This window comes from Hevea brasiliensis, chromosome 3 (assembly GCF_030052815.1).
Source record: "Hevea brasiliensis isolate MT/VB/25A 57/8 chromosome 3, ASM3005281v1, whole genome shotgun sequence".
Lineage (NCBI taxonomy): Eukaryota > Viridiplantae > Streptophyta > Magnoliopsida > Malpighiales > Euphorbiaceae > Hevea > Hevea brasiliensis.
In genome coordinates, this window is record NC_079495.1 from 7,206,588 (window position 1) to 7,221,259 (window position 14,672).

The 14,672-nt window shown below is 31.9% G+C and overlaps 2 protein-coding genes across 2 annotated transcripts; one reads left to right on the forward strand and one right to left on the reverse strand.

Annotated features, from left to right (window-relative positions):
- Nucleotides 1-5,084: 5,084 nt before the first annotated feature.
- Nucleotides 5,085-6,797, reverse strand: LOC110634037 (uncharacterized). Its single transcript, XM_058143224.1, has 3 exons — nt 5,553-6,797; nt 5,313-5,403; nt 5,085-5,185 (listed from the first exon to the last, which is right to left on the reverse strand). The coding sequence occupies exons 1-3, from the start codon at nt 6,795-6,797 to the stop codon at nt 5,085-5,087; spliced, it is 1,437 nt and encodes a 478-aa protein (XP_057999207.1).
- A 5,172-nt stretch (nt 6,798-11,969) lies between these two features.
- On the forward strand, nt 11,970-13,198 carry LOC131178488 (short chain aldehyde dehydrogenase 1-like). Its single transcript, XM_058143453.1, has 2 exons — nt 11,970-12,113; nt 12,254-13,198. The coding sequence occupies exons 1-2, from the start codon at nt 12,076-12,078 to the stop codon at nt 12,987-12,989; spliced, it is 774 nt and encodes a 257-aa protein (XP_057999436.1). The 5' UTR covers nt 11,970-12,075; the 3' UTR covers nt 12,990-13,198.
- The last annotated feature ends 1,474 nt before the right edge of the window (nt 13,199-14,672 follow it).

Genomic DNA, 14,672 nt, shown 5'->3' on the forward strand with positions numbered 1-14,672 from the left:
GCTTGTATGATTGAGTTTGAGGGCAGTTGGGACACGCACTTGCCTTTGATTGAGTTTGCTTATAACAACATCTACCAATCAAGCATTGGGATGCCTCCATATGAAGCTTTATATGGAAGAAAATACAAAACTCCCCTGTGTTGGGATGAAGTAGGTGAAAGAAAGATGATTGGGCCAGAAATTGTTCAGCAAATTGAAGAGAAAATCAGATTAATCAGAGACCGACTCAAGGCTGCATCAGACCGTCAGAAGTCCTATATTGATCTGAAGAGACGAGATATTGAGTATGCAGTGGGTGAGAAAGTATTCCTTAAGGTTTTCCCTTAGAAGAAAGTTATGAGATTCGGCAGAAAGGGAAAACTGAGTCCACGCTTCATTGGGCCATATGAGGTTCTAGAAAGAGTGGGTCCTTTGGCATATCGGTTGGCACTACCTCCAGAGTTGGAGAAGATACATAATGTCTTCCATGTGTCCATGTTGAGGAGATATCAATCAGACCCATCTCATGTACTACCGATAGAAGAAATTGAAGTGAATCCAGACCTTACATATGAAGAAGAACCATAGAGATTTTGGCTTATGAGGTGAAGCAGCTACGGAATAAGCAGATCTTGTTAGTGAAAGTGCTATGGAACCATCATTCGGGCCAGGAGGCTACTTGGGAACGAGAGGAGGACATAAGGAAACAGCACCCACAGCTGTTCAGAGATTGATACCAGGTAAAATTTTGAGACGAAATTTATTTTAAGGGGGGGGGGGGGAGAATTGTAACACCCCTATTTGCATGACCTAGTATATTTTACTATTCCGGTGACCGGTGTCGGTCCAGACAATTGAGGGGATTAGAACCACACTTAAGACAACTAGATAAACCCTGAACACAAATAATTAGTAATTGTCAATTAGTTAAGAATAAATAAGAAAAACAGAACACAAGAAGTTAAATGAGCCGAGAGTCACAACGATGGGTGACCTTCTCGGGAAGGACTGTGAGGTCAATTTAAACTCAAATTTCGAACCGTAAAATGTGATGCCGCGGTCCTTAGGACTATTGCGAACACAGTGGAAAAGAGAAAATCACGAAAAAGAATTGTTAAGCCAGTCAAATAATTAGGTCAGGGATCCGGAAGAAATATTGAATTATTTGCAAACCGGGTCGAACCGATTTAGGCAATTTGGTCGATTGACCTCTGAAGTCGACTCGACTGATCACAAATAAAATCGGAGAAAAGAAAATTTTGGGATCAAGAATTAAATTAAAAAACTAAAGAAAAAAAATGAAAAAGAAAAAAAAAGTGAAAAAAAGTTATTACATCATGCATGACATCATGCATGATGCAATAAACTTAATAATAAAAAAAAATTTGAAAATTCATTGGATAATTGTGGATTAAAGTGGATTAAAAACACAAAAAAGAAAAGAAAAAAAAAATAATAAGTCTTCATCTTCTTCCATATGCCGTCTCCCATTTCACTCTTGGCTCTCTCTCAACAATCCTCCATAACCAAGCTTGCTCAAGCTTTCAAACTCCTAACCTCACCCTAAAATTACATAAATTATCCACTAAACACCCTTAATTAGACTTTGGTGAGAAGCTTGGAACAAGAAAGAAGGAGAAAAAGTGAAAGAAATAGAGGATTAGAAATTCAAGAAGAGGTTAGTAATCTAAACATTGAATTTCTAGTTTAATTGTTGTGTTTATAGTTGCATTAACCTAGAAATATACTAAAAATTAAAAGAAAATTATCCTTGAGGGACCATATGTGAATTCGTCCAGTAGTAAATTTAGGTTGAAATGAGTGAATTTGATATATTTTAATGGTTGTTTAAATTGAATATTGAAGATAAACTATGGATTGGTGTTTGGAATGCATTAAAGTTGAATTGCATGAAAGTTAGGGTTTGCACTTAGGGTTTGAAAGACAAAAGTGTGAAAATGTATTAAATGATGTATTTGACTTTGTTTGAGGTGAGAAATAGTCATTTGTGACCAATTGGTGTATGTTGGAAGTGTTAGAACCAATTGGAAATTCAGACTGGTTATGGGCAGTATGCAGGCAGTATGACCAAGGTCCATTTCAGGGACCAAAACTAAAAATTTACAAGCCCAATTGGTGTGAGGCTAATTGGGAATGAAACTAGATACAAAATGACACATTTTTCATTTAGGAATCATGCCTAAAAAGTGACTAAAACCTAGTGAACAAATTGGCCAAATCTGGACTTAGGCAATCTGACCTGTACAAAAATGACCAAATGAACAGTGTTTGTTCATTTGGCCATAACTTGGGCTAGGCAGGTCTAAATGACCTAAAATTTTATTAGTGGAAAGCTGAGATATAGACCTAAAACTTTCATGAAGAACATAAATCCAAATTATGCCCTTAACCAAGTCATTTGGCCACCCAAAGTTGGTGACCTAAAACTGCTAGAACCAGTTTGGTGCCCAGAAATCTGGGTTAAGTCCAATCCGGCAGCCATGATTCAAATGGCTATAACGTGAGTTACAAAACTCCAATTGGAGTGATTCAAAAATGAGAATAAATTTAAGACCATAAGAAACAATTTCTATGAAGAAAACTTAGCCAAATTCTAACAGCAAAATGACCAATGGAATAGTGCAACATAAGACATTAAAACTGAAAATTTGCAATTTTGCCTAAAAGACCTAAGTTTTGAGAAAACAACCAAAACTAACAAAATTGGTGACCAAAATATGGTATGTGAGTATGGTTGGAGTTTCCATACCTTTTAAGTATAAGAAAGTCAATATTTTGACTTGAATAGTACCATAAATAGTAACCTCAACATGAAAATTTGCAAGAATATAAGTTTAAATATATTGGAATTAGTTATTAGAATTGTTATGAAGTAAAGATACTGAGACACTATAAATTTTGTGTTTCAGCTGAAAAAGACTCGGAAGGTCTGAAAGACTGAGTCAAGGCCTAGAGGCGACTCACGTCAGGTTTGTGCATAATAAACCTTATTTGAGCATTTTGTCATTGAAAAATTAATTTAGTATGATTTATGAAAATTTGATGTTAATCATGAATTGTGTTGCCACCTTGTGAATGAAATTATAACTTTGGAAATTTATTGGATTTCTCATGAATTATTTAAATAAAATGTTTGAAATTGATTTCTGATTTACACTTAGCATGACAGTACCTTATTATTCCTCCTCCATTTATGGGGTGAGATCGATTATTTTTCCTCCCTCTCTGGTTTACCAGTTGAGGTTGTAGATCGGATGAGTACTCATTAGCTAGCTAGCCATCTCCCTCATTGATTTCGATTAGTGGAGTTGTAGATCGCTTTGTCATGGTGTACAACACGGTATTGATCAGAAATTTTGTGTCATGGCTTAAGTTGTATATGAATTGGCAACACTATGTTTATTAAATTGTTTTACCAAAATTGTGCTATAATGAATTTTGATGATTTGTGTAATATTTAAATTGTGATTTATCAATGAATGTTTTATGTACTGTGTTTCAAATTTTTATTATGCACCACTGAATATTTTTATACTCAGCGATAGCTTATTTTGTTGTTGCAGATAGGAGCAAGGAAAAAACAGCAGAGTGAGCTGCTGAACTGGAAAAGCCTTCACTGATTTTGTACGGGTATTATTTTATACCCAATGTAATTTAGTTTGATGTAAATAAATATTGTCCATATATATTAATGTAAAGTTGAGCAGTTGTATTTATAAATTGTAATAATATTATTTTTGGATTTTATATCTGTAAATTAAACTTGTGAATGTAAATTAGCTTTATTAAATGCAATGTTGATGGAATTATTTTGAAGTGATTTGATTTAAGAATTTTGAGTTGATTTGGGTTGAAAGTTGTGGAAAAATTTATTAGAATTGTTTTTTCCAGGTATTTGAAGAACCGTTTTCTCAAAATACAGACGACACTCTGTCAAAATTTTTATAAAATTTACGAAAAAATAAAATGGGATAAAAATTTTAAGTAGTTTTAAAATTTTGAATAAATGTTTTTAATTCTACCAAAATGCTTACCACTTCCAAAATGTAAGAAAATGGTTTTGAAATCCCTTGTAGGATACTTAATGAGTTATCGGTAGGTGAAGTTCGGTAGTTCATTAGGTATTCTACTGGATCATGTCATGCCTTACAGAGGGGTGAGGTGTGACATGACCAAACCACCTCAATCTCCCTTCTCTCAACTTATCCTCAATTGGCACCACTCCTACCTTTTCTCTAATACTCTCATTACAGATTTTATATAATCTAGTATGACCACTCATTCATCTTAACATTCTCATCTCTGCAACTCTTATCTTAGATACATACGACTTCTTCAGTGCCAAAGACTCACTACCATCTAATATGGTTGGTCGTATGGCTGTACAATAAAATTTTCCTTTTAATTTATTGAGAATCTTGTGATAACATAAAACTCCCGTGACACTTTTGCAATTCAACCATCCGGCTTTGATCCTATGATAAAAAATAAGTCAAGATTTAATTTATCTAAAAAAAAAATTAAATAGAATGAAACCGTTATCATCAATGTTTCAATCACAGTTAGAGAGGTTTTTTTTTTTTTTTTATGTGACAGAGGCATGATTTATGGCAAGAATACTAATAGAATTTGATTAGAGAGATTTTGGACAATATTAAATTAAAGTTTGAATATTTTTATAATATAAATTAAAGTGAAAAATGATGAATAATCTTAAAGTTGAGCCTCAGAGGGGGGGGAGTCCTTTTGGTTTACCTATCTTAATAAAGTCTATAATTGGTTCGAAGAACGTCTCGAGATTCAGGCAATTGCAGATGATATAACTAGTAAATATGTTCCTCCCCATGTCAACATATTTTATTGTTTAGGAGGAATTATGCTTACTTGTGTTCTAATACAAGTAACTAAGGGATTTGCTATGATTTTTTACTACCGTCTGACCATTGCTGGGGCTTTTGCTTATGTTCAATGGTGGATAAAATTAAGCCAATATTCACCCATTGATTTAATATAATGCTTTTATTATAGGCAAGAATTTTCCTTAGCATTTTGTTAATGAACAAATAATTACCGACTAGCCTCCTTCAGCCTGCAGGCAATGTTATAACCTTTTGTTTTATTTGATGCAACAACACGATTTCACCCTTTTTTTTGCACAGGCTTTGAGAATGCATTTCTTTCATTGCTGACAACAAGAATGAATTGTAAAATTACCAAGTGATAGTCCCCTGATCCAAGTTGAACTTCACACATTAATTAACAGCGGTTTTCACAGACCTCCATTCTTGAAGCTTTTAGAACATTTCTCATACCTTGAATAATAGCAACACCTAAGGAGCTTCCACCAACATAAACAACTCCATCTGGCCTGCAAAGACCGAAAGCACTACAATGATGCTTGTTCTTTGTATTAGTAAAATCACTTCGATTTTTGTTTTAATAATATTATTATTATTATTAATTACAGGATTAGAATACAAAAGTCCCTACTTATCATGTAAAAATTTTGGCTAAAATTCTAAAAAAATCAAGTGATCATGCATGGAACTTACCCTATTCGATTTAGCACCATGCTCTTTAATCCCAGGCCTGCCTCCATTTACTGTTCTATTTTCCCCATTTTGTCCTAATTTCATCCCATCATAACGATTAACACCTTCAAGTAAAGATGCTTCTTTCAGCCAATTTTCTGGAGCCTTGTAAAGGGGATTGAAAACTGGCTTATTACTTGAAGTCTTATTATCAGGCATTGTCAATTTACCACAGCTAATCCTTGCTTCATCTTCAGGAACAACATCTTGATGATTAGATTCCTTCTTTGTCTGGCTTCTATTGTCTAGACTTGAACAAGATTTCATCAAATCTATTGAAAAACATTGGTCACTGAATTGGTAACTTGGGATTGTCAGGTCTTCAGAAACTGAGACTGATGGATCTTTATTTCGCGATCCATTTAAAGGACTTGTACCATTGCTAGATATTTGTGGTTCTCGTTGATGCAACCGAAAGCGTCCAATCCCACCATTTCCAATTTCAAGGTTCTTTCGGGGACTTCGCAATCTCTCATCCCATCCTGCCACTGCACTATCATTAGCGATTTCTTGGCAATTTGTGTCTTGATGATTGCCTCTTGTAACTCCCTGGACTACTAATTGCATTAGTTCATTACTCTCAATTCCATAATCTATCAGTCGGTTGGTCTCCATTATGGATGCCGAGGAGTATACAATCTGCCTTGTTAAAGTGTTAGGCAGTGGCCCAGGTTGAGCCCTTTGGATGGAAATGGCACAAGAAATATGTGCATCAAACTCACAGAAGCGACATCTGTAGAGCCATCCTACATAACTTGGTTTATCACATAGATCACAGCAGAAAGCATATGGAGGCGAAAATTCTATTTTGAGTGTGTGAGGATGGGAACAGATTGCAACTGAGAGAGGCAGTGCTGAGCATAAGATATGATAGTAAATGCCACATTCAGCACAGTTGTAGTAGAAGCCAGAAATAAAATGTCCACAAGCCTTGCACTTGAAGGTGCTATTAGAAGACGGAGGTGAAGTCAAGAGGGATAAATAGTGATATGGATGTGCAGGGTGTCGGGTTTTTCTAGGCATGTTGGAGCATATCCTATGCAGGGAAAACAAGCAAGTTTTACAGTCGTAGTAGTCCTTACCAGGCAATATTCTGAGATTGCAACCGTAGCAGGTTTTGTTGTCTGTTGTGGAAGGTAAGGTAGAAATTTCCAGCGGATGCTGATGGCTAAAATGGTTAAAAGAATGCTTCTCCGCTACTTCCATCGTCTCTTGCATAAATCTGTGATCGTCTCACAGAATTTCCTTGTGTATTGAAGGTTATATTGAATGTCTTAGAAAGACTGTCTTTTTCTTGAGGTATCCGCTCCTACTCCAAGAAATGGTCATTGATTCTTTGCCGTATTATAATATTTGACAATAAAAAGGGAATTTGAAAAGGGTGAAATAGAATGAAGACACAGCTGATCTTAAGAAATTCAGAAATGGACAGCCGGCACATCACATAACCATCCCATCATTTGAGGAGAAAAAAAGAAGAAAGAATTTTGTCTAGCTTACATGCCTGCACAAATTATGTGACAATATCTTTCTAAATCATTATTGAATTTTTTTCAAATTACATTTGTAATTCTTATCATCTGACCCATGAATTTGCAGTGTATACGTTCTGTCAGGTTTTAGCATATTTCAGCTTTCTAATCATTATTTCTGACGTTTTTTTCCAGCAAGCTGAAGAGAATTAAACTGTCAGGTGGCCTTAAATTGTACAACGCCCAGCAATTCTGTTGTGCTGATCACTATATTAATGTTCTTCCAGGTCAAGGATCCACAGTTTTTGGGTTTAATGGAATATTGGTTTGGTCTTTGCAAGGTTTATTGTCATAGGAAAGGAATTTAATTAGTCATTTTATTTTAATTCATTTCTTAAACTAACACCATAATAAAGGACCGAAAATTTTAACTGGATTCTGATACAACTAACTGAACAATTATAATTGTTACGAGTAAAAGACGTAGTTCCACACACTCTGATCTGAAGTACCCTGAACCATCATCAGCAAAACCATTGAAAAGGCCCTGGACAATTAATCTCTTGTTCTATACCCTCTCCGATCCCAATAAGAACTCCCGTTGCCACAAGTGCAGCCACTCCAGTCCCCATGACCACTTTAGCTGTTGGCATTGAGATTGTCTTTGGAAACCAATCAGATCCTCATTTTGTGGAATTATGTACCTCGCTCCTTAAGTTCAGCTTAAGTTCAGCTTTAGCTTTTCTTGTAATCTTAATTACAAGGTATGAAGAGAATCTTCAATTTAAGAAATTTCAGTGCTTATCCAATTTCAGGATTCTTGTAAATCCATGAAACTATAGTAGCTGAAGTTAGGTATTGACTTATTTTCAAGAAGCTTTATATAAGCTCTTCCTTGTAACTTTTTCTATAGAATGAATATAGAATGCATGAAACAATGATATTAAGCTCTAATGATCCTTCTGTGACATGTAAGTGAGAGAAAACCAATCAACAGCCTTCCCTAAAAAAGCAACCTTTAAAGTTTAAACACCTTGAGTGTATTCATGGCTTCAAGTAGCTATTCAGCTCCTTCTCCACCATTCTTTATGGGCATTTGGGCAGTAAAAATGAAAGCATATTTAAGAGCCTTTGACCTGTGGGAGATTGTAGAAACTGAAGGAAACCTGACACAGATCAAGTATCACTCTGAAAATTGTGCCAAGAAGTTAAGGCTCTCTCCTGCATTCATCAAGCAGTTTTTAATGTCATTTTCACTAGGATAATGGCATGTGAGTCAGCCAAAGAAGCCTGAGACAGATTAAAAGCTGAGTTCCAAGGCAATGTCAAAACAAGTGGCATGCAAGTCCAGAATCTGAGAAGAGAATTTGAGGTTCTCAGAATGAAGGATTCAACTGACGGATTGTTGGTTGTACTGAAAAAAATCAGAATGCTGGGAGAAGAGTAAACTAATAAACGAGTTGTAGAGAAGATTTTGGTCAGTCTGCCAGAGAAATTTGAGTTAAAGATTTCTTCTTTGGAAGATTCCAGAGATCTTAACACCATTATTATTTGCCAGAATTGCTAAATTCCTTGCAAGCACATAAGTAAAGGAGGACTATAATATTGAAGGAATCCTCTAAAGATGCTTTTGTTCCAAAACAAAAGTGCATAAAGACTGAAGAAAGCATGAAACTTGTAAATGACAAAGCAAACTTGTAAATCCTGTGTTATTCTTCTATTTTCTTATACAGTGTATTCTTCTATTTTCTTATACAGTGTGATTATGTGATTGTACATGTGCATATAAGTCGATTTATTTTATTTAAATTAATTATTGAGAAATCTATGCATGGGACAAATGAAGAAGCCAAAGCTGGTTGTATGTATGGATACTAATTATAACCGTCTTGATGTCACACCATTGAAGTTACCCATGAAGAATTTTAAGTTGTCATCATTAGTAACTTGTATTCTGATTATATTAGTTTAATCTCTTAATCTAACATTAGGCGTACATCAATCATTTTCTTGTTTTATGGATCATCAGCAATCTTCTTATAATAATTAGTTGCTTTCAGAAGAAACTGCCAATAATTTGCCTCGGATAATGCCAAAAGGAAAATGTAAATTTGAAACAGAGGAATTCTAGCATGATGTGCTTGGAATTTTAGGACTAGGCTAAGACAATGTATTGGAGGGGAGACCTCGTATGCAAATTAAGGTGTGATGTCCCACGGTCGATGAATTATGGGAGTGATGAGTTGGCATTTACTGTTGTTCCTGTAACTTCGGCTACCAATCCATGTATGACGAAAAATTTTAAAATACAACTGTTATATAAATAATGGTGTATTTTAATCATTAATTATGATGGGCCTCATATAAGTCTCTTAAACGATATATAAGAATAACGATATATAAGAATTTCATTCAGTTTCCCTCTCAATCCTTCTCTATTGAATCTTCCTTGTCAATTCTTTCCTGTCTTCTTCTCCTTGTTCCTCTTCTCTCTCTCTTTGTTTCTTTCTCTTCTGCCAAACACCTTCACAATTTAGGTCTGCATTCTCATGTTTCAAGGTCATAACAAGGCTAGAAATTTTGATGCATGAGCCTAGCATTGAAGTCAGATTGATATTTAGACGGCAACTGATTATTTGTTTATTATTTTATGTAAGATATCCCATATAGTTGTACTATATAATTACTCGATTTAAGGGGTTAAAATATAAATAATTAAAATTTTAATTTTTCAATTGTATAGTTATAATTTTGTCTATTTAACTGCTGATTTAATCATTTACTTAGTTTCTAATGTGAAAAATTAAAAAGATTAAAAAAAAGAAAAAATAAATAAAATTTTTAATTGAGTCGATTTCGATTTGAAATCATCTTCGAATCAAATGATTTTGAGCCCAGTTCAAGAAGAAAGGGTCCTAAACTGACCGTTAACTTCGATTTAAAGCCGGTTCAAGGCTTGAAATCGTTAACTCAAACCAATTCCAAATTATTTTTTCATTTTTTTCTTGAAATTTCATATAAAATTTAAATTAGATTAAATTTTACAAAAATTTGTTATTTTCATTAGTATAAATAAAATAAAATAACAATTTGTACAAGTGTAGCTCATATTAAACTACAGTTTAATAAAAACATGTTTGTCTTAACTTATAAACTAGTCAAATTAAGTTATAAGTTCTAAAATAAGCTAACCTATTTATTTATAATAATTTTTGAACTTATAAGTTGACTTATAAAAAATAAAAAATAAACTAGGAAATCCAATTTTCCATTTTGGTGCTTATAAGTCATGTACTTATAAACTGATTTAATCAAATATTATATCTATTATATTATTCTTATTTAATTTTTAAAATTTCATCATAAATCTTATCTATTATTCTTTTTGGCCATTTTAATAATAAATGTGCTTATTAGTTATTTTTTATTAAACACATTAACTGTTTATCAGTAACTTATAAGTACTTTTATGAAACATAAAATTGATTAAATTTTAAATATTTATAAAATCAAATTAGTTTATAAGTATTTGTAAACTGATTTTCATAAGTTAAGTCAAACACTATACTATATATTTTAAGCATTTGTCAATGTGATATTTAAGGAAAAAAAAAAACGAAATTTTTCCTTAATTTCTTGCAAAAGAAAAATAAAAGACAAATTAATCTACTAAAAATATCACGAGTACGTATTCTTAACTTAAAAATGCTAATAAAGTTATCATTAATTAGGAAAAAAAAAGTTAATAGAATCGTAAATTTGTTTGAATTAAAATCTTATAGAATGATAGTCAAATTATAGTGAATTAATTATAAGTAATTACTTATAATATATCAAAGTAAATATCAAACATTTAAAATAAATATATTCACAAAAGAAATGTTATAAAAATATGCGAGATGAATGTATAAATTTTGTGCATTTAAAATATAATATACCCGTAAAATATAATAGTTTGCTGAAGTTGTTCTTTGGAAGAAGCTTTGAGAGAGAGGGAAATTGAGAAAGCGAGGATCTGAATATAGTATTTACAGAAGAGTGATATGATTTTAATCACTGACTTGAGTAAAGTAAGCTTTTCATTTTCTCTTTAATTGAGATGACTTATTTAATTTTATTTTTATTTATTTATTTATTTATAACTGAGATGGCTTGTTCAATTGTTGTAATGTCATCTTGCCATGTTAGCTGTTCAATGAAACTATCTTTTCCCTAAAAAAAAAGAAAAATTCTATAGTCTGAATCACATGTCCATTAAATGCACCAAATCGCACTTGAGATATGGGAGTTTGTATATTATTCCATATAAATCACTTATGAAAAGTATGTATATATGATAATTAATTAACATATATAAATATAAGACTGAAAGCTAGGATCATAATCTCACTAATTCCAATTTTCTTTCCTTAATATTAATAAAAAAAAAAACTACAATTATGAGATATTTATTATCAGAAATTATAATTATCATATAAAAGCTATCACTTTATAAGTAATTTTTTAATTAATAATTGTTTTACATGCATAATAAAAGTATAAAAAAACATTTAAAAAAAAAAAGAATTCATTAACCTCTACAAAATATATATTAATTAGATGAAATTAATTTGAAAGAGAGTAAAGTCAAAAGAATAATTAAAAGGGTCAAGAAAGAACTCCCAAGGTAGCACAATTTTCTTGCCTCAAATTAAGGATCCTGTAAGACTTTCTTTGTAATTTTCTTGATTTCCACACTTTTTTTGTAATAATAATTCCATTGATACCATTTTTTAAGAGCATATGCAGCTGGTTTTTATATAAAATAATTAACTGGTCATCAAGTGCCAGCAAGAAATCCATGTTCCATACCAATTTTTTAAAGTACTTCACATGATGGATGGTTGATTAATTAATATCTGCCTTATTGTTTCTTTCTATCAGTTTCTGCTATAAAATACCTTAAACATTCGTAAAGTGTCCCATAATCAGTCATTCATATCTTGAAATTAAGCGGATTAAGCCAAAAGATCATGGAAGCCTCATCCCTGCTAGCTCCCATTGCCAAGAGGTGAGCAAAACATGCAAATCTCCTCTATTCAGATGCATGACCTTGTTGATTCTTGATACTTTACAGTGCTGAAGACGATTAACATTGAGCTAAAACGCTTTGTTATTTGTAAAGAAAGTGAAAAGTTTCTGTTTATGCAGGTTACAAGGCAAGGTGGCGTTGATAACTGGAGGAGCCAGTGGCATCGGGGAGAGCACTGCAAGACTCTTTGCGAGGCATGGAGCTAAGGTTGTGATTGCAGATCTCCAATCGGAGTTGGGTCCTTCTGTAGCTGAGAAAATCTGTTCGGAATCTGGAGAATCAGTTTCCTACGTCCATTGCAATGTTACCAATGAGTCAGATGTGGAAAACGCAGTGAATACAGCCGTTTCGAGTCATGGAAAGCTTGACATTATGTTCAACAACGCAGGCACCACCGGCAAGCCTTATTACACAATATTATCAACTGAACATGAAGATTTCAGGCGGGTTTTCGATGTTAATGTGTATGGTGGATTCTTGGCAGCCAAACATGCCTCCAGAGTAATGATCCCTGAAAAGAAAGGCTGTATTCTGTTCACTGCAAGTGTTACTTCAGCGATGTATGGCGGGGCATATGCTTATGCAGCATCAAAGCATGCAGTTGTTGGGCTAACCAAGAACTTGGCTGTAGAATTGGGGCAGTATGGATTAAGAGTTAATTGCATTTCCCCTGGCGCATTACCTACTGGTTTAACTACTTCAGCAGCTATGGATCCAACTCAAGTGCAGAAGTGGTTTGCTGCTATGTCAAATCTGAAAGGGCCCATCTTAAATGCAAATGATGTGGCAGAGGCTGCTTTATACCTTGCAAGCGATGATTCCAAATATGTTACTGGCTTTAACCTTTTGGTCTAGCAGCTTGGCAAAGTTACTTACCTTCCATATAGATTTAGATTAAGTCACGTACACATGAGAACTCTTGCAGAATAATCCCTCAAATGAATGTTGTTTTTATTTAAATTTTCTTTTGATGCTTCGTATATGAGGATTTTCATCAAAAAATCCTAAATATTGTTAAAGATTTCTCAAATTAAATTGAATAACACCTGACTTAATTCAAGTGATGAGTGTATTTCTCAATTTGCATAAATAATTTATTAAATAATTAAATTCTCTATTTCTTCTTTTTAAATAACGGTACATAAATTATTTACTTTTTTTATCTTTATTTATCCTACTTAAAAACAACACTGGCCCATGTACATCAGCCCAAGACGGGTCCAACAGGCAACTCCAAAGCGCGCGGCTGGAGATTTTTTCTTTTTTTAATAATTTACAACTAAGTTCCTCCACAATAACAATTTAATTCTTAAATTTAAATTTCATTAATAAATTATTTTTTTACCTTTAATTATTTTTAATTTGAGATAATTTAATATGGGAACTTTTTAATTAATAAAATACTTAATATATCTAAATTTTATATTAAAGTAATTATTTATTTTATAAAATATTAATTATTTTTTCTACAAATAATATGTTTTACTAAATTTTTAAATTTTTTTACATTATTTTTGTAAAAAATTTATCTTTTTTCTTGTAAAATTTTTTTAATAAATATAATTACAAAAATTCCTTTAACATGATTTTCAATAAAAAAACATAAAAAACTTTATATTTATATGATAAAATATAATTTATTTTGACAATACATAGTCATATATATATATATATATCATTTAAAGTTATAATTTATTTATAATTTATAAATATTTTCAAAAATTAAGTTCAAAGTTAAAATTGTATTTAAAAATTAATTATTTAGAAAGCATATTATTATCTATTTAATATTTTATAAAATATATATTTATTTAAATATAAAATTTTATATATAAGAACTATTTTAATTTGTTAATAAAAATAAAAATTCATGAACTAGATTATTTAAAATTAAAAAGAAGTTATTTAGGGATCAACTTATTAATTAATAACAAATTAAGAACTGACATGTTGATTTTGTTTTATCTTTTTGATGGTAAACTACAATATTTTCTAATTTATTGGAGTAGGCCTAATTTTACTCGTGTCAGGGAGGCCCATTATGGGGGGTAAAGTATTCGCAGTAGAGATTTTCTCCATTCATAAAAATAAAACACTCGACTTTACTTAAAAAATATAGAGTTTTTTTACCACTTGTACCAATTTCATTGGTGATTTTGTTACATTTTATAGACTTAATTATAAATTATCTCTTTTTATATAATTAATTTCTATTAAGACTAAAACCTCTTCACACAATTTTAAAAAGAATTTTAATATCACTGAACTAAAGCTTATTAATAGAGAATCAATGTTGATTAGAGGTTAGGTAAATGGCAATTTGATCTTGTAAGTTAATTATGTCAAAATTTTAACCAAAAATATTGTCACATTTACTAAATGGATAACACAACAATATGCAATCATATGATAACGGTTCAATTTATAAGTTTGATTAAATAACATTATATCCATTTAACACCTTACAACCTAATGCAAATTATTCGTGCACAATAAAATTCATTTAAATAGTGTTTAATATAAATGAATTTCATAAAA